This window comes from Poecilia formosa, unplaced genomic scaffold (genome assembly GCF_000485575.1).
Source record: "Poecilia formosa unplaced genomic scaffold, Poecilia_formosa-5.1.2 Scaffold112, whole genome shotgun sequence".
Lineage (NCBI taxonomy): Eukaryota > Metazoa > Chordata > Actinopteri > Cyprinodontiformes > Poeciliidae > Poecilia > Poecilia formosa.
In genome coordinates this window covers 515,971-543,503 of record NW_006800051.1, presented here as the reverse complement: position 1 = coordinate 543,503, position 27,533 = coordinate 515,971, and the positions used below count along the sequence as shown (strand labels likewise).

At 40.9% G+C, this 27,533-nt stretch overlaps 1 protein-coding gene across 4 annotated transcripts in view; it reads right to left on the bottom strand.

Annotated features, from left to right (window-relative positions):
* Nucleotides 1-27,533, bottom strand: part of pou2f2a (POU class 2 homeobox 2a) — an 81,202-nt gene that overhangs the window by 43,720 nt on the left and 9,949 nt on the right. The window contains exon 1 of one of the 4 annotated variants that reach the window (XM_016675323.1): nucleotides 19,927-21,082. The exons of the other annotated variants lie outside the window; for them this stretch is intronic. Within the exon in view, the coding sequence (XP_016530809.1) occupies nucleotides 19,927-20,026 (100 nt within the window). The 5' untranslated portion in view covers nucleotides 20,027-21,082. Of the gene's footprint in view, nucleotides 1-19,926; nucleotides 21,083-27,533 lie in introns of those variants that run through there. 4 annotated transcript variants of the gene reach the window in all.

Genomic DNA, 27,533 nt, shown 5'->3' with positions numbered 1-27,533 from the left:
ATTTTTTTCTCCTCTGTGTTAATCCTCATGTTTTATTCTGTAGTTTAATAAAATCTGAAAGAAACTGGAAAATCACCAGGAAAAGTCCATCAGTGGCTAAATGTAAAAGAAATTCAAACTGGAAATATTTAAAAAGTACTGATGACCAAAGTGTTTACAATAACCAAACACTTTGGTCATTGATTTATATTTATCCATTTATTATGATTCAGAGCCGATTGACGATGTTCCAAAATTGATTTTAAAAAGCTACAGCCAGGATGCGTCATATTCAGTCAGAAGATTTTCAGATCTTTATGCAGATCTTGAAATGAGACAAAAACCAACAAGAAGCAGGAGCTTGTTTTATTTCAATAATTCCTTAATATTGTTGACAAAGATTATTTAACTGTTACTTCTTCAACATTAAGGAATTACTGACTTAAAACAAGCTCCTACATCTTGGTGAAAAGTTACTTTTAGGTTAGTTTTGTCATATTTTAAGTGCACTAAGATACTTGCACTAGAAACTGGAGTAAAATACTTAGTAAAAAGATGGAGGAATAAAGCATCCAGCATCACCCAGTGGGAAGAAATCTCGCTGCTAAAACTTGCTTTACGCCTGTTATTGCTCTTTAAAAGGAGAATAAAACCAACATTCATCGTCTGCAGGTGGAAACTTTGGTTCAAATCACTCAGATTTTTATTAGTTTAAATATTTAAGGCAGAGGAGAACCATTAGAGTTTCTAAAGTCTTATTATTCAGGTGCCGTTCGATAACAGATGGAATCCCCAGCTACAGCAGACATGTTTGTTATAGCAGAACTGACCCCTGCGTGTGACCCCAGCCCATCCCCAAACCACCGGCCAACCACCTCTCACTGACCCCCAATAAGAAATGAGCAACAAACACAACTCTTCCCCCCCACCGCCGTCGATCCTCGCTGCCTGCCAGACCTGGTCTGTTGAGGCGCGGCGTGACCCGGCGTGGCCGACTCGTCGCGGGACTTGAACTTGAGACTTGACACAACAGCGCGGACAGATGAAAGAGCATAAAAAGCGGGGATGGGGTCGCTTGCATATGAATCGTTGGGGGCGCTGCAGAGGGGAGGGGTGAGGTTATGGAGGTTAAGGGTAAAGGTCAACCCCCCGCGCCCCGGAGCCGTGCGTGGACGGCTGCCTAACTGACGAGCAGACAAAGGGGATGAGGAGGAAGGGGTCGGGAAGACACGGGGAGCTGGAGCCCCTGCTGCTGCAGGAGGGACAGGGGGGAACTGGAAACAAACACATGCAGATGGACTCTGCAAACACCAGGACCCAAACCACCAAGAAGCACCGAGTTCAGCTCGAAGTCAGACACACAGGTTTCCATCACAAATGTGTAAATCAGTTAATCTCATAATATATTAAATTTAACTCCGTTTCCATTTACATGATTTACCATTTTTCTCTTTCTACCAAAAACTGGGTGATAAACGTCTTTAATCTGGAGCTTTGAAGGATAATTTTATTTGCAGACTTTGTTGTTTTGTATTTATTTTGTATGTTTTAAACATCTCAGTGTTAAATGTTGAAGGTTCATTGATGTTTGAGAATGTTCTTGCATTATTATGCCACTTCCTTTACGTTACTTGAAAATGGTCCCAAAGCAATTATCGCAATAATTTGTTATTGTGACAGGCAAAATCTTTCCAATATCCTGATAAAAAACAATTTTATTTCCATTAGATAAGAAATGCAATTAAAATCACACCCGAAGCATCTTGTACAAGTCATTAAAACTTAAACCTCGTATTTCAGCGAAAGCCACCTCAACGCAGCGCAGAAACCTGTTTCTGTTTTGATTTGGCAGGTTTCCATTAAGCAAATTTATTTTCATAATTCCAATTTGGCTTCATGGTCATTTGAAACGCAGCTGCAGAAGCAGGAATTACACACTTAGGTTTTTCACAGCTGCCAAAAAATGATAACTATATGTCAAGTAAGGATGGGGATTTATTGTATCACTTAGTGATAAATGTCTTAAAAGATTTCTTTACAATTAGTGATGTTTAAAACCCCCCAAAACTGCCAATATTGTTGGGATTATTAGTTTTACTGTTTTATCCACCGTTTGTTCAACAAGAGAATCAATAAATTTGAAAATATGTTTAAATTCATCAGTTTAGTGATAGAAAATACACTTCTTTATGTGACTGGAGTCTGGAGAAGCGTTTTTCAGGATCAGTATCTGTTTGTGGGGCTGATTGCTGCATCATGTATTCAGAACCATACATTTACATAAAAACACAATACTCCTGATCAGTGCTGTTATTATCATAATGATACCACAACATGTTGTGAGAACTTTAAATCCATATTGTCCAGCCCTAATTTAAGGGTAAAAAATAGATTTTAGCTGCTTAAATGTAAATCAGTTCACATGTAGCTGACAGCACAAATCCAACTGCAGGTGAGGCAACAGGATAAAAGCTCCCATTAAAGAAAAACATATAAAAATGATTCATTTCACAAATTCTGAGCTCAAACTCAGTCTGGTTAGATGCACTCATCATGGTTAAAGTCTATGCTAACATTGGGTTTGATTAAATGTCTGCGATCTTTTGTAGCCGTCAGCAACTTTGGGATAAGTTCTGGTTTGATATTTAACTCGTTTTCCTGGTAGAATTGATGGATTTAATTTAAACCGATTCATTTTCTGGCACAGATGCAACTTTTAAGTGTTTTCAATAAATATCTAAACAGGACTGAGGTTCCAGATGCTTAATACAAGCAGCTTCATTCATTTCAAAACAACTCAAGCGAGTTGTTTTGAAATTAATCCACTGGAATATGCATAAACATTCTGGAACTCAGATTAATCAGTGGATATGTGTCTGGGATTATTGATCACAGAACATCTCATCTTGTGCAGGTTTTAAAGCATCTTCCAGTCAACAATCATCTTGAAATTTGCCAGATTATTTCACTTACGACATGGGAAAATGTCTTGTTATAAGTTAAATAAAATAAAGATTTATTTGTTAATAAACTTGATTGATTAACAAGTCAACCCAGCAATTAATTAAAAAACGATTAACTATTCAAAAAGCTGGCTGGAAAGCTCCAACTCATTCACACTAATACAAAAAGCTGTTTGCAAAACCTGGGAATTTCAGTTTCTTCCCGTTCTTTCCCCACCTACGACGATCCTTTGGTGAGAAAACATCTTGTTTGAATCATGGACAGAGAGAAACAACCAGCATTTATTCACTCATGAGCGTGCCAAGTCTCAGAGTTTGAAGGCTTGAGTCAGAAACATTACTCCGTTTGATTGTATCAGTATCTCCCAGCAGTAAGGCCGAGGCCAACTAGGTGCAACTAAACTGAACGTTTGGTCTCCTCCGGTAATGGATGACTGACAGACTGTCGGCGTGAGCCTCCATCCGACCATGTTCTCTGACCCCGACAAGGCTGGAGCGAGTGTTTGGAGCAGAACATGACGATGGCTGTCAGTGATTCCTCGCTGCCCAGGGCGAATGGCGGCGAAATGGACGCCGACGTGGGCCGGGCATGAAAACAGCCACAGATAGTGACGGCCGTGCGGCTCCAGCCACCGTGTTTAAGCTGCTGCTGCTGCTGCTGCTGCGGTGAGACAGATAGGAGGATTGAGGCGGGCCGGGGTCCACTGAAACCCCCAGGAGAGCAGGAAGGCACAGAGTGCTGGGCCTAAATGCAGATCTTCTTAGCTTCCACCCCCCGAGGGAGGCAGACACTGGGCCATTTTCTGGAATCAGAGAATCGTGCTGCCGAGCGGACAGTGGGTTTACCATATTCATACCACTCTTTTTAGGGGAGGAGGGAGAGCATCTCCACCGTTTCCCTGCACTGCAAAAAAACACAAACCTTACCAAGTATTTCTGGTTTCTAGTGCAGATATCGTAGTGCAATTGAAATAGGACAAAACCAACTCACAACTAGCTATTCAGCAAAATACAGCAGCTAGTTTTATGTCATTAATTTCTTCCTTAAACAGATTAGGATACAAAACATGTTCATTACATTTTTCTCACTTCATAATGCGATTTTAGTCTGGTTCGTTCTATTTTAAGCTGTTTTAGGGTCTCTTCAATCCATGTAAACTGCTGTTGGGCATATCCTCCCAACTTTTACACTCACTTGTGAAAATGGCTGCAAACTGATGTGCAATTATACAACCGTTTATCTTTGAAAAGTAGAAGTGGAGCCTCCTGCACAACCAACAAGAATGCTCCAAGTGGCTTCTGGATGGGAAGTCAACAATAAAACACTCGTCTTTTCCAGCAGCCATTGTACCGAGCTGTGAAACCAGCTGACCAAACATTCTGGAACTCAGCTTAGGTAGCGGTGAAGTGAGACTTAATCAAGAGGTTTTTGAAACGTATCATTTTCCAAATACCAATAAACATCAACTCATTGCCAAAAAATGTCACGTGGTTTTTTAATTGCTTGGGCTGTTTTGTAAAAGCAATAATAACCCAAATGGAAGTACAGAAAATGTGTAAAATATGTTTTTGTTTAATAGGCCCTCTATAATATTGGTGAAGAAGTAGTACTTCACTAATAAGACATTTTCTCCCATATAGGTGAAATAATCTGCCACTGATATTAAGGAGTGACTGATGTAAAACAAACGATATCTGGCTGAAAACCAGACCAAAAATCCTTGGTTCGATTTGTGTTTTTTGCAGTGTGCTATGACTGCATGTGGCAGAACAAGCTGGCAGGGGCTGCTGAAACCCCTGGGGGGGACCATTAAGGAGAACCTCGCTCACTCCCCACATTTCTCTTCTTCATCCCCTATTTCTCCCTCCATGCATCTCCCTGTCTTCTTTTCTCATATGAAGTATGAGGCCTCTCTCATTCATCCCATCCAGCTAATAAGGCAGGACGGTTGAGCCAAGGCCAGAGTTAAAATCCAGCAATATCTCCTGCCTCTATAGAAGAGGCTCCAATAAAAGAAGGAAGGGGTGGGGGGGTGGGACAGCTGTAAAAGAGCCATTTTCTAGGCAGAGGCACTGATGAAAGATTTGTCAGAGCTAAAAACGTGGAGCTGCTGTAATACTGCTGCTGCAGGCTGGGAGAAAACATCCCAGATTCATATCAATGGATTTGACTGAGGCAGAGGAAGGAACCCACCGGCTGACAGCTTGTCAGGGACTTCGGCATGTGCGCGTGTGAGGATTTTCCAAAGATTTGTTTAGATACCTGCGCGGAATGAAGAGTGCGAGTGTTTAAATGAGCGCGACAGTACGCCTGCGTGTGTTTGAAGCAATAGAGAGAGGGCCGAGAGGCTAACAGATTCATATCCAATACAAAGAGGTTAAAGTGACGACTCCGCGGAGCAAAGGGAGGAGGAGACGAAGGAGAGAGGAGGAAGAGGAGGGAGGGAGTAGTACAACAGATTAATTTCATTTCTGGACTGAGCACTCCTCTGCTTCTGGAAAATCGCAAAGGGTAATAAAAGAGGATAAAGAAAAGGAAAATGGGGGCAGAGATAAGGATTGCAAGCTTAGAAAAACGACAAAAAGAAGAGTCTTTTTCCTCCCATTTATCTGATGTAATAAATACACTGTACACGCTATGAGGCTCTGTGAAGACAATTATCTGGTGAAACAAATTTAATATGGTAATACAAATAGAGCAAAAATTTGCTTTAAGACATAAAAATGAAAAAGCCTCATGTCTAAATTTAAATAAGAATTTGTTACTTTTTTCTTTTTACAAAATATTTTAAAAAAATGCATATTTGAGATTTAATGCTTTTACGAACTGCTAACAGAATCAAGTTTGACTTTATAGAACGCAGTGTAAGACAAGAAAGATCTATACAAATGAAAAAACAAAAGCAAGTAAAGGAAAAACAGTAGTAAAGTACATTTACATGTTTTAAGGAGCAGGTAGAAGAATAAACTTACATCAGCAGCACCATCTAATAAATTACTAATCATGTTAACTTGGTTATGACACTCTTAGTAGTTTCTATACCCATATCTGTTAAATTAAGGTTTAAATGAAACAGTCAGGAAAACACGGCTCTTAAAAAATTACTGCATTGCATAAGGAATATGTCCAACATTTAAAGCAAACATTACATGGTTTGTTACTTTGGAGGCTACCTCAGTTTTGCAGTTTAATTTTCTTCCAGTTTTCTGTTGCCATGGCGCTCTTTAATTGCATCAATCAGAATTGGTTAGTGTGTGGATTATTCTCCTTATAACATAAGAAGAGACTGAAATCTTGGCTGTTTCTTACGTTTCTGTGTTGCGGTGCAGTTCATGTCGCCATCAGAGAGAATCAAACTCTCAAACAGGATCAGGATCCATTCATGGAGGTTTGCAGCCATTAACTTCCTGTTCTCTCTGTTTTCCTTCCTCAGAGGAAAGCACCTCTAACTCAATGTTTCCTCTTCACTAGCTGCATTTCCATTACAAATGTGTGAAAAACTTTATTGATATTCTGATTATATAAAACCCCCACACCATTTTGCAATTGTGGAGTTCCCAGTTTGAGTGATAAGTTTAGTTATCACGTGATAAATCATTTAAAAAATATGCTGTGGCATCATCCTACTCCTGCTGATGACAAATTCACTTAAATGAGGGACGTTCAAGCTGAAAACCTCTAAGCATGCAGGAAACCAAACCGTGAAAACTTGCCACTTATTGAACACCTTTCTGAACGGTTTCCGCTTCAGGAAGTGATTTTTTAAAAGACTTTTCAGTCATGGCTTCAGTTTTATGGTTAAGTTTTGCTGACTGTTTGATCAGAAACCACGCAGGACGTCAGTAGATTGTAAACCGTTTAGTGTAGAACTACAGCGATGCATTCTGGGAACAGAATAAACGTTTGATGCGCCGCATCACAGGAGGAGAATGCGAGTTCTATCTAATTTGTGATTAATACATAAAAATATTCTGGAATAATATGATTTTATCATCTTCAGTTAATATCTATAAGGCATCCCTAAAATCAAGGTTAAATGCTAGTCTTTCACAGTATATATTTAAAAGATATAGTTTGACAAAATCATATCTTTAGAAGACTACAACCCTTATTGAACTTGATTCAGCTCGAAGTTTACAAAACATCTAAATAAATTAGAGTAAGTTAGCAATTTAGAATTTATCCAGAAAACTAAATCTGCACAAAAGTTTTAGTTATGGCTGTAAACATGTTGAGTGAACAGTTTGAACATCTGAGAACCTAATGGGAAGCTAAGTGTGCTAAACGTTTTCAAAGTTAGCAAAACTGCTAGATGAAACATTAGCTTTGCTGATAGAGTGTTAGCAGATTTTGGTTCATGTCCCCACCACTGCATCCATCCATCCATTCATTATTTAGCCAACACTGTATTCATTTGTTGAAACTGCAGCTTCTTCGCTTCACTCCAACCAGATGGTGGAAACCTGCGTCTTGATTTGCCTCATTAGCCAGTGGATTAAAGCTGAGACTGATTTGCTGCTTCACTGCACATCCAGAGAAAAAGCCAGTCGATGACTTGCAGTAGCATTCAAACTCCTGAATGGGTCTGACTTCCACTTATTTACAAAACTTAACACATCTGTGAGTTCCAGTTACGGCTCCTTGTAAGACGTTAGTTCTCTGGATGGGGGTTAAACACTGGTGCAAAGCGGAGTGTTTATGAAGAGGCTGTTGCTCTTTCTATTTGCCGAGACCAAAGCCTGCTGTTTACGGTTGATGCGTCTGACAGGTAAAAGATTTTCTGCTATTAAGCTCAACTGTAGCTGCTTGACGAATAAGAAAATTACACCTTCCAAGCACAAAATGGACCCAAAAATGCAAGGTATACAGCCAGTAGTTTGTTTTCTCTGCTTTCATTTAACAGGCACTTAAAAAGCTTCAAAGCTGGATTCACTTCACTTTGAGCGTCTCATCCAGGTATTTGATGGGAGTGGCTCATCGTCCGGCTCGTCTCGCAGTCTGTTTTTACGCTTGCTGAAATTGCACACATCTACTTTTTACTTTTCTGGCAGTTTGTTGACAGCCGAGCCAATTAAGGAAAGACTGTCCACCGAAAGAAAAGTTCAAAGGATGGGAGGGCGGGCGGTCCAAATTAGTGTTAAATGCAACTGGTTTTCATTCTTTTAAGCTCAAATCTGGAAAATAGTCCAATTAGGGGCAGCATCAGCTGTACAATCAGGCAAAAACACCTTCTAAAAGCCCTTGAGCTCGTAGTCTGCTGAAAGCAAATGTGAGTGAAAATGAGTCATAGGGAGTAAGTGCATGTGATTTGGGCATGTGTGTGTGCGTGCATGTGTGTGTGTGTGTGCGCGCGTGTGAGATGTGGGCTAGTTGAGTACAGGAGATTGAAGCACTAACCAGAGCACTCAGATTTATTAAAAGGGGCCGGACCCTCCGCCTGTCCACCTCCCACCACCCCAAACAATTCCTTTCACTCCCCATCCTCCATTGTTGTCACTTTACTTCTGTCTCTGTGCATACATGCTGCCCCTCCACCCCCCCTCAGATTCTGCATGATATTACTCGTTTCTCTTTAAAAAAAAAACGCAGTCATTGCTGGCCCCTCAATAAGCTCAATGGAGGGACGGAGGGAGGGGTTGGGGACAGGAAGGACGTGGTGTTCCTTTGGTAAATCGGGGGACCCCGACCCTTCCCTCCTCTCTCATCTCAAGCCCTCTTCTCCCTGACCCAAGTTCATTACCATAACTCCTGTCTGCTAAATTAAATTGGGGGGTCTAAATCTTCCCTCTATCCCCAAAACAGCGCTGACCACCAGCCGATGGGACACAAAGGAGGTGAAATCCAATCTATCTGACCCCACTTTTGTCATCCGGCTTTATTAGCTAAATGTATCAGTGGCAGAAAGAAACGCATTGTTACTGCGGCGATTTATATTGCTTAGAAACACACGGACACACCTGCAGGCATGGAAATTGCCCGACAAAGGACACGCGCTGGTTTGCTATGTGTGGGTTTTTCTCAATACAAACTTAGCTTGCATTCATACCAGAACGGTTTAGTTTGCTTTAATCAAATTCCAGTTTGTTTGGGAAGGTGTGAATGCGCAATCAAAAACAAAAAAGGGAACTCTGGTCTCCCTACAAACCTCGGTGTTGGTTTGGTTGAAGTGAACTTTGGTGTGGTTCGAATGCACATGTGAACACCAAGCAGATCTGAGACAGCTCCAAAAGCAGGAAGAGGACTACAGCACAGGGCATTCTGGGTAAATACAACCAAAACAAACACTCTAGTCTAGCGCTAGCAGCAGAAATGATTCGCTGTCTTTAACCAAAGACAAAAGAGAAATCCTACAACTGCTAAAATCGGATGTTACTCCATTCTTGTTTAGTGAAGAAGGAAGTTGCGCTCAACGTCTTCTTCAGAGGTTATTGTGTCATTTCCTTCAGTGGTTCTTGGTGCAGCGCCCCCACAGGCGAAAAGAGGAATAGGTTTTGACACAGTGCAGTGGGAAAGAGGACCACAGCAGCTGAAAATGTAACAAATGTTGCAATTTTGCTCCCCAACCGAACCGAGTCCACTTGACTATGAGGAGGGAAAACAGCCGCAGTCGTTCTGCGCAGATGGGATTACAGAGTCGCACCTAAACATGCAAACACTCGTAGATGAGACAACCAGACACACAGTCGCAGGAATCGGGCTGCAATCTCTATAAGAGTCCTGCACCTTTAAGCGAGCACCCAGACGAGCTCGCTCACACTTCCACAGGAAGGCTCTTTGTGTGTGTGTGTGAGATCACACGCTGGCTTCATTATGTCAGAAAGCTGTGAAGGAGGACAGCAGCCTTTCTAAAGCCCCGTTCCATCTTATTCATGCAGGCGGGGGAACAAGATCGCTGCCTTCAGGTTGGCACAAAAGGCCGGCTCGTTTGGATTACACACACCAGCAGCAGGCAGTGACGGACATTACATGCAGCACACTCACACCTGCTACATCACACACGCCTTGTGGAAAACAGGAAAACAAATGTAAAAGCATATTCTTTTTGTTATTTTAATGCATGGAAACATCTGGCCAGTCTAAACTGTGGCAGCTGTTTCAGTCAGATTTCTGTGTGTTGCTTCTTTTATTAGTCTGCAGAGAAACAGACATTTTTATGGCAGATTTAACAGACAGAATTGCTCAAACGGACTGAATTTGTGATCTAGCAATGTGGTTTCATGGTCAGTTCTGCAACAACCCCGTGTCAAAAACAATTTTTCTATGCAGGAGGACATTTCTGTTGTTACATCCAGCGAGAATCGATACTGAATCCTCTGTCCCTCCAATGTTTTTCAAATTTGATGCTTTCAATTGTTTTGTATGTATGGCAAGGTGAAGGACAGACGATCTGCAGGCACCCAACTCAGAATATGGCTCGCAAAGTTCAGGTTTTAGTCAATTATTTATACTTTTGTGGCAATAAATAAAGGTTAACAACGATTTTTATAAACATACCTATATGAAAAGAGGTCTTCAATGAGGGCAAAGTGGAACTGAAGTCAAATTGCTTGTTTGTGCACATAATTGGCAACTAAAGTTGATTATTAAGTTTTTGTTCAAACAACCTATTGTGTAGAAGTCACTCAGTCCTAAATGTGATTGCTTGTTCAATGATGAATTCATTTACAAACAAAATTAAAGAAGCTACTTTTAGTTGAACAGCTTCTACTTGGTCAAGGCTGAGATTTTACGGCCAATGGGAAAAATCGGGACGTCAGGATGTCCTCGAAAAGTGGAAAATTTCAGTTCTGCATGCTTTTATTTTGAAAAATCTACTTTTTATTATTTCAGTCGCTGAGTAAACATCCTTAGTCTCCTACAATCAGTAGAAGGAGGAAATGCAAATTAGCCAACAATGTCAGCTTGTTAAAAAAAAGCCTGAAGCATGAAGTGAAACTGCATTCAGTCAATGTTCTGACTCCTTTTGGTAAAAATAAAACATTTCCCAAAATTCACAACCACAAAGTTTATAATGTTTCTGAAGAAATTTTGTTTTAATTTGTATGATCTGAGCAGAAAATAAGTTTGTTCTTTTTTTAAAAGGAGCAACTCCAGTTAAACCCAATCAGGTTATCAGGCTAATGCAACATCTGAGACAAAATAATCATTAACTACGTGACTCTGATTTCATAGTTTAAAATTACTTTTCTTTTTCATAACCATTAAACTTTGATCTCAGCTGACTGAGGAGAAATTCTGATTTCCAACAGCGATCTGTTCAGAATATATTAAAAGTATACAACAGAGAGCAAAAAATAAAAACAAAGTCATATTCATACTGAGTAAATGTGCTATAATTCAGATTATAAGCCAACAGTTTAAAAGCAGACATATTGATCATGTACCATAGATTTTACAGAGTTGATAAAGGTTGATATTGAAGTTAGCAAACTGAGGTTTCGTGTTTTTTTTCCAGTTGTAAGCCTTCCTTGTCCTCTTTTCTTTTCACCCCAACATCTTCATCCAAACTCGCCACATTTCATCTCAGACCAAAACAGAGAGTAAAAGTGAAGGAGAAGGTGAAAGGAGGAAGAGTACGAGGCAAGGGAGGGAGGAATTCGAATGAATAGGCACGCCGTTCTTTATGGCATTTATGTGCAGTGAGTAGAAAGCCTATCGACAGACACCTTGTCGGACAAAAGGGCCGCGCACGCTGAGTGCATTCGATTAAGGGCGCGCGGCGGTGTTAAACCAGAAAAGGTCCCCCCGCTGCGGCCGCGATTCATTATTTAGCAGGAGTGTAAAATGGACACCGGCTTTATAAACGCATGCAGCCACTGAAGCAAGGCGTTGGGGAAAATTAACGCACACAAAGTACCAAAGGAGTAAACACTCCTTGGACAGACATGGCGGCCCTGTGCTCATAAACGGTGGCGTATGATCGCTGATTACATACCCAAAGAGAGAAGGACGCATGGGGCAGCCAGACAAACCCAGTACAGCCAATTTAGCCCTTAATGGTGTTTGGGGCCATTAGGGCCAACCATCAAGTTGACTGTCCAATGCGGCATGCATGTGCAGCAGGACACTGTTTACCTGCACTCTTTTCCTCTCCTATATGTGTGTCTAATGGCCTATGGATGTTACCACGGTAACAATGGGAGTTTGAGCTGGTTGAATGGACAGATCGGTGGACAGCGGCGAGGGGAAGCAGAGTTCAGGCGGCCATGTTTGGCAGTTAGGGGGAAATATTCCTTCATATCTGCACAGCAGGAAGTGACCATGAGGGGAAATGTTACTCACCATTTCCAACAAGACAAAATGTGAACAAGTGAGACTTTAAATAACACATTAAACACGATGCATCTAATTAGCTATGGCAGTATTTATCTGTATAAAGTACTTTATGTAGAAAAAAATTATTGTCTCCTGGAGAAAATTGGATTTTAAACTTCAGAAAGTTTGAGTTTTTTCCGACTTGGGTTTATGGTTTGGCATCTCTTTTGCAAAACTGGCAGCAAAAGATAAATTTTAGACGGAGGTTTTGGCTGAATACCATTTTCTAGAGCTAAACTAATCACTTTTAATGCAAGAAGATGAAGTTAAGACATTCATAAAGATGTTGAGGAAAAGCCCGGGGACCTGGTTTCTGTGACATGGAACAACCAGAAAAGGAACCCAACCCTTCAAAACTGACTTAAATTTGCAGCCAAATGTCTGTAGAGAAAGGTTTCATCGAGCCACTGTGAGAAGAAACGTGTTGGGAGGAGTCGAGATGTGGCAGAGAACGCCATGACAGGCCTGTCAAACAGGTGGGAGAAGCATCACAACGCGAGATCCCCTTCAAAAACACTATTATTTTATTAGTTCAAACACAAAATACATGTTAATACAGTAGAAACCATCTTAGCACTACAGATTTTTGCAGTTTTAAATAACTCTGCTGTCTTTTGGTGGTACAGCCAATAATCATCAAGAAAAATTATTGCAGCTCCTGGATTGGTTGCTTTGCTAATGGCAGCCAGTAGTGTTGCCTTGTGCTGCATTTTCTTTTTCAAAATATTTTAGATGTACTCTACAAAATAATAAAAAAAAACACACAAATAGTTGGAAATCCACTCCACCTCCAGTTAATTAGAACTTTCTTTCGAATTAATAAAACGGATGAATTTTGAAACCAACCAGGTGCTGAAATAGGACAATAGTCTCAAATCTCATCTTGGAAAACACAAAGGAGAGTAACATCCAGCTTCAGGAACAACCCTTTCCAAACTGCACACCTCAAAAAACACTGGCCAAGGCCTCAACGCCACATCTCTGGCAGGTAATTAACCGATTCAAAAGGTTTCTACCATTTGTGCCAAGCAGAGAGGTGAAAGGTCAAACCAGATATATGCCAGAAGGTACAAAAAACGGCGTAGTCGAACAGCAACTTGGAAAGACAAAGCAAGTAAATGTCAGTTGGAATGCAGGTAAATATATGAGCATGTGTGGATCAGAAAAAAAGAATTAATTTTTTAATCACTGAAGTCATGTGCAGTAAAATAAATCTGCACATGATTTATGCAGCATACTTTGCTTTCTTTCATATTCTCTCTTTCTTGTAAAAAAAAGACTGGCAAAAGATAACCAGCAAAATATTTATAATTAAGAAATAAGCTGGTGTTGCCATCAGAAAGCATCAGACCTGATGACTATGTGTTTGTTTAGATAGTGAGGTTAACGTAAGTGAAGGTTAAATCCCTCGTTTCTAAAAATGTTCAGTTTTTAAGCACTAAAAAGTCAAACTTCATTAATCCCACTGAGTAACTTAAACAATCAGGGTGAGCTTTATTCACACTGATGTACATTTCAATACCAAACTCCTTAAATTCAGCTTAGTAGGACGACAAAAGAGGAATTAAAAGATTATTAGTAGGGAAATGTAGTAAAACTGTTCTGATTAGGCTTGGTTTCTTTCTCAAATGTTATTCCCGATGAGATTTTTTATTTCACCATTAAGTTTTTAGAAGAGAAAGTTAAATACTGAAAATGGAGGAAGAATAACGATCATAGAACGGTCAGGGTGTAAATGTGATGGACTCCTGTCAGACACGCAATCTATAACCGTCAAAGTTTTCATGTACTTTAATCCCTTCATGCACCTCGACCTGCAGCTAAAGATGCATCCTCAGATGGTGTGTGCGTGTGTGTGTGTGTGTTTTCAGAGCTCAGTGTGGGAGTGAGGCAGCTTAACGCAATAAAGCATGTTGTATTGACATCTGTGTTGTGTCTATTGATTCCCCATTATGGAGCTAACAAACCCGCCTGGACGCTTTGTCATTCGCAATCACGTTAACACCGGGACTCGCCGACAAACGCTGCCCCTTTTTAAAACCCGATCCATACACACACACACACTCACACATGCATGCATACTAAGGCAGGTGCACATGAATGCACCTTCTCACATTCCTACACATCCACCATCACCGTTCACGTTGCCGCACACACACGGACGCGGCTATGGAAGGGAAGTCAATGTCGGCTGATCAATACCAGTGGAAGGTTAAAACCACTCGCACAATGGGCAGCTATGAGCTGCTTGTGGTTTACCACACACGCCGGAACGATCCATAACCGACCTCAACGTGCAGTTTTCAAATCGTGCGCCCGTCTGCTGGGTTTAATTCCAGTTTGCATGGGTTTCATTTTCCCTCGGCTATTTGCCCAGGAGACACAGTCACTCTGACATGATCCAAACATCGGATCAGGCCAACACCTCCAAACATCCCCACGATCCGAGTGGGAAAGGTCTGCCACTTCACGCACAAACCCAAAGAAAGGCAATTAATGCCGACGGACGGCGACCTCTACACAGGCTCAGTTAGGTGGAGTTCAGACGCACAAACCCCCTGCTGAGCTCAGAGAGGTGAGGATCCGGAGTGCGAGGGCAGGTAGTTATCAGCACAGGGTTTCTGCAGGCTTCAGCAAGTCAAAGCTAAGACTTTTAAGATCTTTAATAAAAATTAACACCAAAAATGGTTGGGGGATCTTGATATGTTGCAATCAAGCATAGCAAAAACAATGAAACATCTGGGGTCTGTTTGTGAGGTTTTCTTTGTTTTGTTTTTTGCACAAAATGAACCAACAAATATTGTCCTGGCAACTGACAGTAAATTTGCACTTAACCATTATAAACACCAAAAAGCTATCAAGTTAGCTAGCTATCTAGCTAGCCAGTTGCTCATTTCTGACCTGATGTTTGGAACAGGTCAGAAATAAAATACAGTTTCTAGCTGGCTAGTTACCAACGGCATTTCATTCAATTTCGTTTTTCATTTCATTCACTCAATAAGAAATATGAATAGTGTATGTAGCAACTGAAAAAAACCATAAATGAAAAGGAGGAGAAATAAGTGTGAACATCTAATATCTGCCCCCTATTCACATAAGAAAATTAGCTATTCAGCTCAGGAGACCAATACAGACCTACTTCGAATGCACAAAAAATGCACAATAAGACATCAGCTTAAATTTCTTTAAAATGCAGAAAGAGGTTCTGCATCGTTTCATCTCTGTCAGGATTGTACCATAAACTGAATCTGAACTGAATCTAAAGTTTTTGAAAATTTCAGTTCCTTCCAAGTTGTATTTGCTTTCTTTTTAAAAAAATCTGTGTTATAGTTAGCAGTAGCGTCAATCTAGAGTCAACTGCCTCAAGTAAAGCAAAGATGTTCGAGCACAATTCAAACTTTTACCCGACATGGAATATACAATATTAAATAGTCATGCAACAATAACATTTAAGACCAATTTAAGGCCAACATATTTTTTATTTTAAAAAAAAGGAATTTAAGACATTATAAGGCCTTAATTTTAGAAACAATGATTTAAGACGTGACTTTTTAAGGATCTGCTGAAGGCCTGCAGCAGCACAAACTGCATTTATGTATTTGTGAAGGTTAGTGCATGTGTGGGCAGGAGGTCTGTGCTTTGAACTCTGCAATAAAAGTTTCTCTGCAGCGCTGCCACTGCAACACAGCCTCATTGTTTCCTTACTGTGGTCATTTCTAACCTCCAGGAGCTGTTTTCTCTCTTTGTTCCCTTTGTTTCTGTTGGCATAATCATGAAAGATAATGGCTTCCCATCACATTCACTTCACAGCGTCTGCAGAAGATCGATGACGGAGAAGTTGGAGCGGAGCAGCCGCAGCCTGAACAGGAGGACTCTCAGAGTGGCCGGCATAAATAAAGCATCTCTCTCAATCCAGAATCTGACAGCTCTCAGTTTTATATGGGCCACACTGGCCCTGGAGGATTTTACAGCAGTGTACATAAAATAAAAGAGCATTTAGATTTCCTTTGTTGTGCTGCAGAGCGGGGACAAAGCGGAGGCAGCTACAGGTCCCTCTCCGCCCTGCCTGCCCTCTGAAAACCACACAGCAGAATAAAAACCCTCTGATCAGATCTCCGAGCTGCACAAAAAGGGAGGATTTAACTCTTAGTAGCGATCATCTGATGCTGAATATAATTCTGACAGAATGGTTGGCTTGCAGAGCGTTTTATGACTAAAATCAACAAAAAAACGAAAGCGGCTGCGTTTTGGGGAAAAGAGGATTCCCTTTATTCTTTTGTTTGTTTTCCATCTGGTTTGTGATTGACGTGAATGAGATGTTGGAGTTCCTCCTGAGGATCACAGCAGGTGCAGAACTGACAAAGACCGTTTTACTTCATTCAGCTTAAAGGTAAACATAACAACAAAAAGGAATGCAGAAAAAGTAACAAATGAATTGAAGATTAGTGGCAAATTTCTTAACTTAATTAAAAAAATTAAAAGTATGCACATTTTAATGGAATACATATCGGGATATATTTCCACTAATATTTCATGCGCAAACCGCAAAGCTCTAAATGAGGTGAAAACTCTTTTCCATACCCGCTTAAGTGATAATAACAAAATAAACATTTTGTAAGCAGAAATTATCAACAAGTCCTATCAAAACAGAGGAAGCAAGCTAACATTAGCCTAGCAGCTTAGCATACATCTTCCTATTCAAATGCAGTTTCTAAAGCCTTTTTGTCGTGGAACCACTTAGAAACTAGAGACTCCAGCAGACAAAATGTTGGTCAAGCCAACAAGAAAAATTATCCAAAAACATCATTATTTTTGTTTGAGAGGTACGGTAAACCTAAAAAGATTTTTTCTTTACTTTCATTGTGAATACGTCTTCTAGGTTTTTAACAATAAATTTGTTGTATTGGGGAAATTCTACACTGTTAACATAATAAAACAATTTAAACTAAATAACATGTTTACCTTGTGAAACAAAAAAAATGGAAAATTAAAATATTTAAGCAGGTAATCTTAACACAGACAGGGCCCAATGTCACTGTATACAAAAACTATTAAAAAATGTAAAATATTCTAATATCTTGACATCTTTTTGTATTTTAGGTGCAATTTATTTTTTATTCTTTGATGTAAAATTAAGTCAAATTCATTTTTTTTAAATAAAGTGGGTACTCATTGTGTTTTACTGTTTTACATTAGAGCCAGTAGGGATCAAACCATTTTAGCCATAAAGAACATTTCATTAACTTGTAATCAGTAGTTTGAGGCCTTAAACATGACAGAAATCAGATTTTGACTTTGCACACTTTAATGCTTTACTTCAGTATCTATGAATGTATTTTATTGTATTTCTCTTATGTGCTATAACTGAATATTTTCTATTTTCAACTGTATGCTGCCATTCTTTAGCCATGTCTTCTTGAAAAAGAGATTTTTTTTAATCTCAGTGGGACAAACCTGATTACATAAAGATTATTATCCATCAGGAGTTAGAGGATCTACTCAGTTTGATTATGTTTGCATTTATAAAAGCCTCAGCATGTTTCTGTAATTTTCCAAAGCTAGTAAAGCAGAGTGACAAGATTTATTTTACTGAAAGGGAGCAAACAGACATCCTGCAGCAGTGTGAGAGTTCGGAAATGTAATTTGATCAACTAAATAAGGGATTTTAAAGCAGAACCTCAGAGCGTTTCAGTTTGTGCAACTGGACTGAAATCAGTGATTTAATCACTGGACAGTTTAAGATTCAGGCTGACAAACAAAGAGTTTAGATACAGCAAAGAGCCGCTGTCAGCTGTTTTACTCACTCACCTCATCTGGGACACACCCAGATCGGTGCACACTCACACAAAACACACACACACACACACACACACACACACACACACACACACACACACACACACAGTGAGGTCTCAGATCAGAGCAGGGCTGTGGGTAACAGATTTAGCTAAAGTGGCTTACAAGGCCCGACCAAAACACCAAAAGAAAATCCAATTCTGCAAGCCGTCCGTCCGCGGGGACGAGCCGCAGACGGGAGGAGAGTTTGCATTTCCGTGTCGAGTGAATCCTACTTCACAGAAACGGGAAAGACAACAGGAAACAGCAGATTCTCTGTTTGTGTGTCTCTGGAGAGCATCGATGAAAGACGGAGAAAAGAAGAAACAACTGAGAAAAAAATGGACAGATGAGTGTTTGCACTCTTGTACAGTTTATTTCTCTTGTGTGTATCAGCTGCTTATCACAGCAATGTGTTTAAATAAAAAAGCAGCCGGAGCAGGAACTCCAACCCGTTCTTTCCTCACATGTGGAAACACACAGGGGAACCAGCTCGCTCTCAAACGCTCACATTTTACACGCTGGTCAGATTTCACTCACACTCCGCCTTTAATCGACGGATTCCTTCAAACAAACAATCTCTAATTCTTATTGCTTCCATTCACCGATGAGCTCACCTGTTCATTTGCTGACCCTCTCACTCACTCATTATTCATTCATGCACCCGGCCATTCTCTTATTCATCCAATCACTCCATGGCTCTGCTGCTCCTTTAACTTTAATTTCTTAGAGGCCCAGCCGGCGAAGGGACCCCACCCCCTCCAAAACAGAAGCTGCACGCCGGTTATGTGTTGCCTGTCAAAGCAGAAAGCGTTTCTCTCCTCCTGACGCCTACTTAGGCTGATAACCTCAATTACTGCCGCATGGTTCTGCTCGGACCAGCATACATCCAGTTTGTCAAATGGTTTTATTTTTGACTAAAAATGATCCAAACGTGAACAGTTTATAGCTTCATTTGAGTTTTTAAATGGTTTTCTTATTAGCTCTAGCAATAAAACGGCATAAATATCCCAGTGAACAAGTAGAAACATTTAAGACATTGATAAAAGCATTACAGCTGCGGCAGGGTATTGATCAGCAATTCACCAAAGCATCATTAAAGTAGTGATGAGGTATTTAAGTGAGCATAAAGGGAGGCGATTACTGACCTACAGACTCACTTCAAACCCAATCAGTTTTATTTATTTTACTCCAAATAACAGATTTTTAACTCAAACCGTTATCGTTTCTAGTTCGTTAAAGTTTCTCCCTTCTCTAACTGGACTCCTGTTTTCCCAACAGTCAGGGATCAATACATCCTGATCAATAGACGACCATGAATATCACCCCCGAACCCGGCCGAGAAAGACTGGAGGAGAGGAGAGGAGGCAGATGGGATGGATGGAGGAGCAGCAACGATCTCTGATGGATGCTAATGAGATTAAATATTCATGCACACAGTTTTTTTGGGAAGGTTTTCCAAATGCAAGTAAGTAAGGGAGCGATTTTTAAAAAATAAGATGAAATATGAATTACATATTTTTGTTTTATTCACTGTAAAACAGAGGAATTAATGTGAATTATAAACAGAAAACTCATCGGAACAATTTTGATGATTTAAAAACATTTCTAAGTAAATGACTAAAATTATTCTCAAAGTATTGCTGTGATTTATCTTTTTTCTGCAACCTCAACATACTGAAAAGCAGATTTTTTTTAAGGGAAAGTGTGAATATATATAAATTTTACCTGCTGTAAGTTGAAAACAATTTAACCCAATTTTAGCAGGATGTAGGTAAAATAACTAAATGACGTGTTGAGTGGGACTGGCTGTGTGCAGGAGAGGCAGCTTACCGGGGCTGGACCGCGGGACCAGCGAGGACTTGAGTCTCCAGGCGCTGAAGTCGGACGCTGTTCTCTGAAAGACGAAGGGGACCGGCAGGGGGACAAACATGGTCCTCTGTCGACCTGGTGGTCGTTGGATTTTTTTGGTTTATTCTGGTCTCACTTCGCTGCTCCTTCTATCCGGGGTCCTGCCGTCGTTCTCTGGCCTGCCTGCCGGCTTTGCTCTCCTGCTCTGCGGACGCTTTGAGGACGCTGGGACAGTTCAGGAAGTTTAGGTGTTTTTCCTTCGGGGAGTCTGGACTCTTCCTCGGCAGATTTACATCGCTCTGTTTCCAGATCTGGTGGACGTTTGTGATCGATGCTTGATCAGTGGTTATCCAAGCAGGCTGGAGGTTTCTGAGCCCGGATGAGAGCTGCTCTCATTGCGCCCATGTGAACAGTCGGAGCAGACACAGTTTGTGCGTAAAGCCCGGTGAGGTTCCGTCTCTTTGCTTTGGTTTTGGGTTTAATAAAAACGGATTTCTCCTCCAGTTCTGTCCGTAAAAGTCTCAAACTGTCCACCCGTGAATCCTCGGGAAGAAAAAAGAAAAGAAAAAAGAAATGTCCGTATCTGAGTGGAGCTGATTTTAATTTTTGGTTCTGGTAAAGATTTGGTTAGTAGCTGGCTAGTCTGCAGAAGAATACACAAAGCGACACAATAATGCAACGTAAAAACATTATTTGGTAAAGAATTAATGAAATAATAAAGTAAGGCTGTAGGCAGGCAGCACCCCCTGTTTGACTTTCGCTCCTCCCTCTCCTCCTTTCGCTGTATCCCTCTTCCTCTTTCTCTAGCGGGGGTCACTAATTAAAGCAGAATCGATAGAAAAATAAACGAGAGAATCCATATCAATCAGCGCAGCGGTCCTCCGTTTCCTCTCCAGCTGAGGAAGCGAGAAAAAGAGGAGGGGAAGGGCGCTTTCTCTCAGGCTCTGGTGTCTTTTCTTTGGCTCTGCTGCTCCATCCTCGGTCTTTTCTCCGCCGCCTGGATCCTCTCCTCTCTCTCTCTCCCTGGGTGTGTGTGTGTGTGTGTGAGGGTCGGGGTGCCTTCGGTTTATTTTGGGAACCCCAGCGGTTTCAGCTCCGACGCTGCGCAGCCTGAACGCACTCTGGCTCGGCTCGGCGCTCTCTCCGGGAGACAGACGGAGAGATACCCAGCCCCCCCTTTGCTTTTACCCCATATTCCCTCCCCTTTCCACCCCGAGCCCCGTCACCCCAACACACATACAAGGACACACACACTTCCTCTGCACACTTTATATTCCGTATTGTTGCGTGTTAACACATTAAAACCCATCAGACAACCTCGTGCTTCACATTTCATTATCACCATGATCCTGTACAAGATCCAGCCATTGATCATCTGATTATTTCATTATAATGAAGCCAATAATCACATCATCGCCGGCCTCAGAGAGATCGATCCGCTCCTCACAATGTGCGGACATGAATTCAAAGGGGAGGAACCTTTGATGCATATTTCAGCAGGTGGATCTCTGCCTCTCTCTGTATGGATTTACGCAGCTCCGGCCTGCACAAGGTCACCTGCAGATCTCGGCTAATGTATTTCTTTTCCACAGAGGCGGACACCTAATCAAAGCCCCCACGGTCACGCGCGGCTCTTAAATTAGTAATTATGTTGGGCTCTGGAAGGCCACGTGCGTGTATGCGTAAAATGTGCGTAAAATGTCAGCTGAGTTGAATTTAAATTGCATGCTTTTCCCATTAAGGGTTGTGCGTAAGAGGTGAATGTGCCTCCCGGCCATAACCCCTCTCTCTCTCTCTCCCTCTCTCTCCTCCTTCTCTTCTTCTTCTTCTCCTCTCCGACGCACTGCGTTTACACTCCAGATTATCACCAACATGGATTTTTTTAAATAGAAAAATCCATGCGCTAAATATCGCGGTCAATGGAAGAAAAATCGACCACAAGTGCGCGCAGCTCTCCGTCTCCCACCTCCCGTATAAACTCCGAGGTGAGACTGAGCTGTTAATAAGTTATCGATCAATTATGGCGCTCATAGTTAGAAAGGCCCCGGGCTCTAAGCCAATGCTAATGCGCATGCAGGGAGAGGAAGGAGGGTTTATGAACCACCTGCTACGTGGAAGCAGCATCATCAGAGGCCCGGTTTACTCACTTTACGGAGGCGCCGCTCTTCTACTGCTGGGTGTTACTTTACCAACTCCCGCAGCTCATTGAAGTCGATGCAAGATTGGACTAAACGCCGCTGTAACAACCCCTACAGGAAATACAGATAAGGTAACTGAATAACAGGGGTGTCTCTAGGAAGTTGGAAAGTGGTGGCCATGCACCAATAACTGATCCATAAACTGAAGCTGAAAGCCAAAAGTGGTTCCCAACATGTATTTTTCTTGTTTCCGTGTTGTTAAAAACACTAAGACTGCTTTTAAATAAGTTATATCCTTCCTCTTTATTGGAATGGTTTATATGTTTATATGTAAAAAAAAAAAAAGAAAAAAAAAGAAACTAGTACATAAACTGAATGCTGAGCTATGGTCTTTCAGTCATTTTGTGCAGTAGCTTGGAGTTGCATCGCTAAAGCCACAACACTTTTCAAGATGTCCGAAGGATCCAGTAGAAGCCTGGCTTTGCTGGAGATCAAACTGAGCATGTTGGGGTCAAAGGGTCATTAATCCGGTGCTGGAGATTCAGGGTGTTTCCCCTGATAGACCGGCACACTCTGTTCTACTGGAGACCAAAATTACAAAACGTAACAACATTTGTTACGTTTTGAGCTGCTGTCGCTGGCTTTCACACAGAGTCAAATGATCCAAACTAATTGAAAAACCTGTTCCCATCCTCGCCTGTGGGGGCACTACAGTAAGAACCACTGAAAAACCACATGAAAACCTCAGAAGAAGACGCTGAGCACAACTTCCTTCTTCGCAAAATGTAAACTAAAATGGAGTGGAGTAGGATTTTAGTAGGATTTCTCTTTTGTCGTTGGTAGACCGATGTTTTTAGGACCAAACAGGGCTGGAGCTGATGCTCCCTTATTTACCCAAGGCAATGTCTCTTCCAAAGCCAAGGCGGCTACACAGCAGTGTGACTGGAAACTCTTCTTCTCGTCAGGTTGAGCTGAATGAATTAGACCGGGTTTGCCCATCTCCAGTTCTCCAAAGCCATCATCCTGCATCTTTTAGAGGCATCCCTGCACCAACACACAAGGCTCAACTCCTTCATCAACCACCTCTGCAGAGGCCTGGTGACGAGGCATTCACTCAACTCAGGTGTGTTGGAAAAGACATGCATGCAGAAGACAAAGCTTTGAGGTTTCTTTTCTTCAGATGGAAACAGGAGTAAATATGGAGTAAATAAAGAGCATTTTCAAATACCATTCAGTCTTCACACTTCAAAAAACAAAAAAATATTACCAGGTATTTGCATTGTTTTCCAGTGCAAATACCTTAGAACACTTAAATAAGACAACTAATTTACATAGGAGCTTGTTTTAAGTCAGGAATTCCTTAATGATGAAAATGTATTAGTTTCCCTGCCAGATTATTTCACTAACGAGACAATTTCCCCAAGTTATAAGTGAATTAATCTGCCACGAGATTATTTAATCAATATTAAGGGGTTATTTACTTAAAACAGGCTCATATATCTTGCTGAAAAGTCACTCCCAGGTTAGTTTTGTCTCATTTCAACAGTCCTAACATATTTGCACTAGAGACTAGACTGAAAAGTACTGGAAATATTTGATTAAAAAGCGACTTTGGTGAAAAGTTTAAGATTTGGAACCTCGAGTCCAGAACTAAAGCTGTCAGATAATCTGTGGATTAGAGGTATCCTCACAATCTGATAAATTTGGAAAACATTTAAAGGTAAAGTGAACAATGTTACAGAATATTAACAAAAAGAACTGAATGCTTAAAGTGAATCAACAGTTTAAGTTTTGTTTATAAAAACAACTTTTCTTCACCTTATTTAAGTGGAAAAACCCCGTCATGTTTTTAGATCTAATTTATAGCTCATTTCGCTGCCATTTGTTCTTAATCTTAAATCTAATTTGGAGCCGTTTCCGTTACAAGCTGCAGCTTTTGATCTCAACCATGAATCGGCACACGTCACATCACAAAAGATCCCTCCACCCCCCTTTAAACTTGGAGAAAAAAAAAGCTGCTCCCATTTGACAGATGACATCCGCGTGCCCAACGAGAGGCACGGGGAGCGAAAAGAAAAGGAGCAGGAGGAGGAGGAGGAGGAGGGAGAGGCCGAATAAAGAAACGACCAGTTGTCCCTCATGATCCCCCCCTTCCACAGAGGAGGGCAAGCGCACAGGAGCCCCGATACAAACTCCTTCCAGACAAAAGCAATTATTTCTTGCAGAATATAGTGTGTTTTGTGCGTCCAACGCGAGGAGGAGGGATGTGTGTGTGTGTCGAGGGGGGAGAAGTGTGGATCTAAAGAAGAGGTGAGGAACACAACGCACGGCCGGCCTCGTTAATATTTCCTTTTCCTCTGAATCCTCTCTCAGAGGATTATTGGTTACAATACATTTCTGATCAATCAATGCAAACAAGGAGCCAAGATAACCTGGAAAACAATACAGACACATTTAAAACTACAAATATTTGACAAACAACTATTTATGGTTTGAAATATCATGCATACATCAATTTGTTGAAAATATATAAATATACTCTCAGTAAGTAAACATCTTTATTACAGAACTGCCAAAACAAAATTGTATCAAGTATTTTTAGTCTAGTTTCTTGTAAAAATATATTAGTCCACTTGACATAAGTCAAAATTAACTTACAAATAACTTTTTGCAACATTTACTTGTTTTAAATCAATTATTCCTTCATGTTGAAAAAAATATAGGTGCAATTTGCAGATTATTTCACTTAAAACAAGATATTTTTCCATGATAAGTGGAAATAATCTGCCATTATCAATATTAAGGAATTAGTCACTAAAAACAAGCTCACATTTCTCTCTGAAAAATTACTTGCAGGTTATTTTTGTCTTATTTCAAGTGCACTAAGATATCTGCACTAAAAACTCAAATAAAATACTTGCCAAGATTTAGTTTTCTGTTCTGAGGGTTTCACCAACAAAATGTAAGATTTTTTAAGACCATTACCAATGAAATCTAAGATTTAAGATTGACAAAAATGTGCAAAAGAAGATTTTATATAGTAGTAGTGCCAAACCTTTTAGCACAGAATAAATGCAGCATTGTAAGAGTTGGCAAGAGAAATGAGCCAACAGTGAAGATGAACGTCGCCCAGTCAACCGGTGATAAGTCCACACTTTACACTAGCTAGCTGGGGTGTATTAGCCGCTAGTTAGCGGTAGCCACAACCGGCTCAAGTCACCCAATCCAATGAAGATGTCTGCATGTGACACAAACTTTAGCCTGACATTAAAGTCCAACAAAAAAAAAACAAAGAATAAAACACAGGATATGAGATTAAGATCCGTCATTAACATGTACAAGGATAACTTACATTTTAAAAAATGATTTAAGACATTTTAAGGCCTGAATTTTAGACACATGCCTGTAAGACATAGGATGCCCTGTATTAATATAGAAGGACAAGATCTTTTCTGAATGCACGTGTGTGTGTCTGTGTGTCTGCGTGTGTGTATGTGTACGCGTGCGTGCGTGTGTGAGACGGAGAGAGAGAGTTCATTGTTAAATGGCAGTGTCACGTTGACAAACGAGTTGGTTGAATTAAATTCTCCCTCATCAATAACAAGGGGAGCCAATCAATACCGGCTTACAATTATATCACCACAAACCCCTCCACTGCTGCTGTGACCACTCTCTCACTCTCACACACACACACACACACACACACACACACACACACACACACACACACACAGCAGCAAATGAAGAGTTAGAATCATTACCAGGCTGTTACATGAGGCTTATTAAACCATAAAATATTAACACACAAACTGAAGGGAAGACAAAGTTTCTGTTTAATCCCGCAGACAGAGGGATTCATCTGCAGCCATTCTGGCGCATTATTTTTAGATATTTTCCTCTCGTTATCTCTCATTCTGTTCGCCGCCTTTCCTCCCGCGGCCTGACTAAGTAATCAATTCTGACAGCTCGTCAATAGGCCCGTCTCGGCGCTGCCAATACCTCTCCTACGTTTCCATTATTCCTCTCAGGCCGCAGACGACAAACAAAAGAGTAAAACACGACGCCGTCGATACGCCACCTTGATACGATCATCGAGGCGGATCAATGCTCTTGCTTACAGCTCACGAGCTCGACCCGACCCCGAGCGCGCTGGAAATCACAGCGAGCGTGAAAATCGGTTTGTGCATACACTTTCTCCCCCCCATGCTATGTTCTTATCTCCATAGGCTCTATAGGGATTTTGTTCATGTATATTCTCTTTCATTTTCACAGGTAATTTCATTCTGGCTTTGAAGACGCTCTTCCTGCCCTGAATTTGCCCGTGTTTGTATTTCACACATGTTCTGCATCCTGCTTCATCCTGGATGGCTTGTAATGGATTTAAGATTTAAAACGCAGGACAGCGCCGAACAGAGGGAAGGAGAGAGGGGAAGCAGAGCTGAAATATTGACTTTTTTTTTGCTTTTATGCCTTAAAGTTCACATGTAGCTTCGTGGATACAAAGCCAGACGTGCTCTTTGCTGCCCAAACATGCAAAAAATGCCAGAAACTGACAAAATCTGACATTATATCCATGCAGACACACACAGCTCTGATTCTTGAGCCCAAAGAGCTTAGCTTAGCACAAACGCAGCATGAAGGCTTGAGGTAATGCCAGTGACATGGATGGAGCTTTCCGGCCGGTGCAGGCGATGTGCGCTCGCTGCAGAAATGGTGGGAGATGAGAGCCTTAAACTCTGAGCGGATCAGACCCGGCTCTCCTGGACGCTGCAGAATACGATCAGGAGAAACCAGAGAAAGTGTGTATGAGTGAGTGTGTGTGTGAGGAATTATGGCAAAACCTATGTTGGAAACATAAGACCTGAAAGGTGTTTTATATCATTTAGACAACACTGGAGCTGAAACAGAAGGACAGAAAATAGTGATAATGAAGGAAATCTCAGTGCTTTTCATCTGATTTTTAGCATCTCATTAAATTAAGTTTCACCATTTTCTCAGCAACTTTATTTAATTTGCTAATGTGCATAAATTTTAACCATCAATGTGTTGGATGGTGCAATATGCAAATCATTTCTAATCTTGCTCTGAAGATCAGTTTCTTATCCATTTGCTGTCAAATTTGAGATCCTATCAACAACTTTTCTTCTCAAGAACAAAGCTCTTTGTGAGATTCCCCATTTATAGCCAGACATGCAAATTATCATATAACTGGATTATTTTCAAAATCCTAAAACCTGGACATTTCTGTATATTCTTTGAGAATATTTCAAAGTTTCCCACTGAGCTGCATGAAGTTTAAAAACCAGAATATCAGGCCTTCATGCAGATAATGATGATTATGCATCAACCTTTACATAAACATGCACTGTTTACCAAGAATTTAGAAAATCATTCAGTAGAAATCTTCTATAATGAAAATGTCAAACTATGTTCTTCATATTTTTGTATATT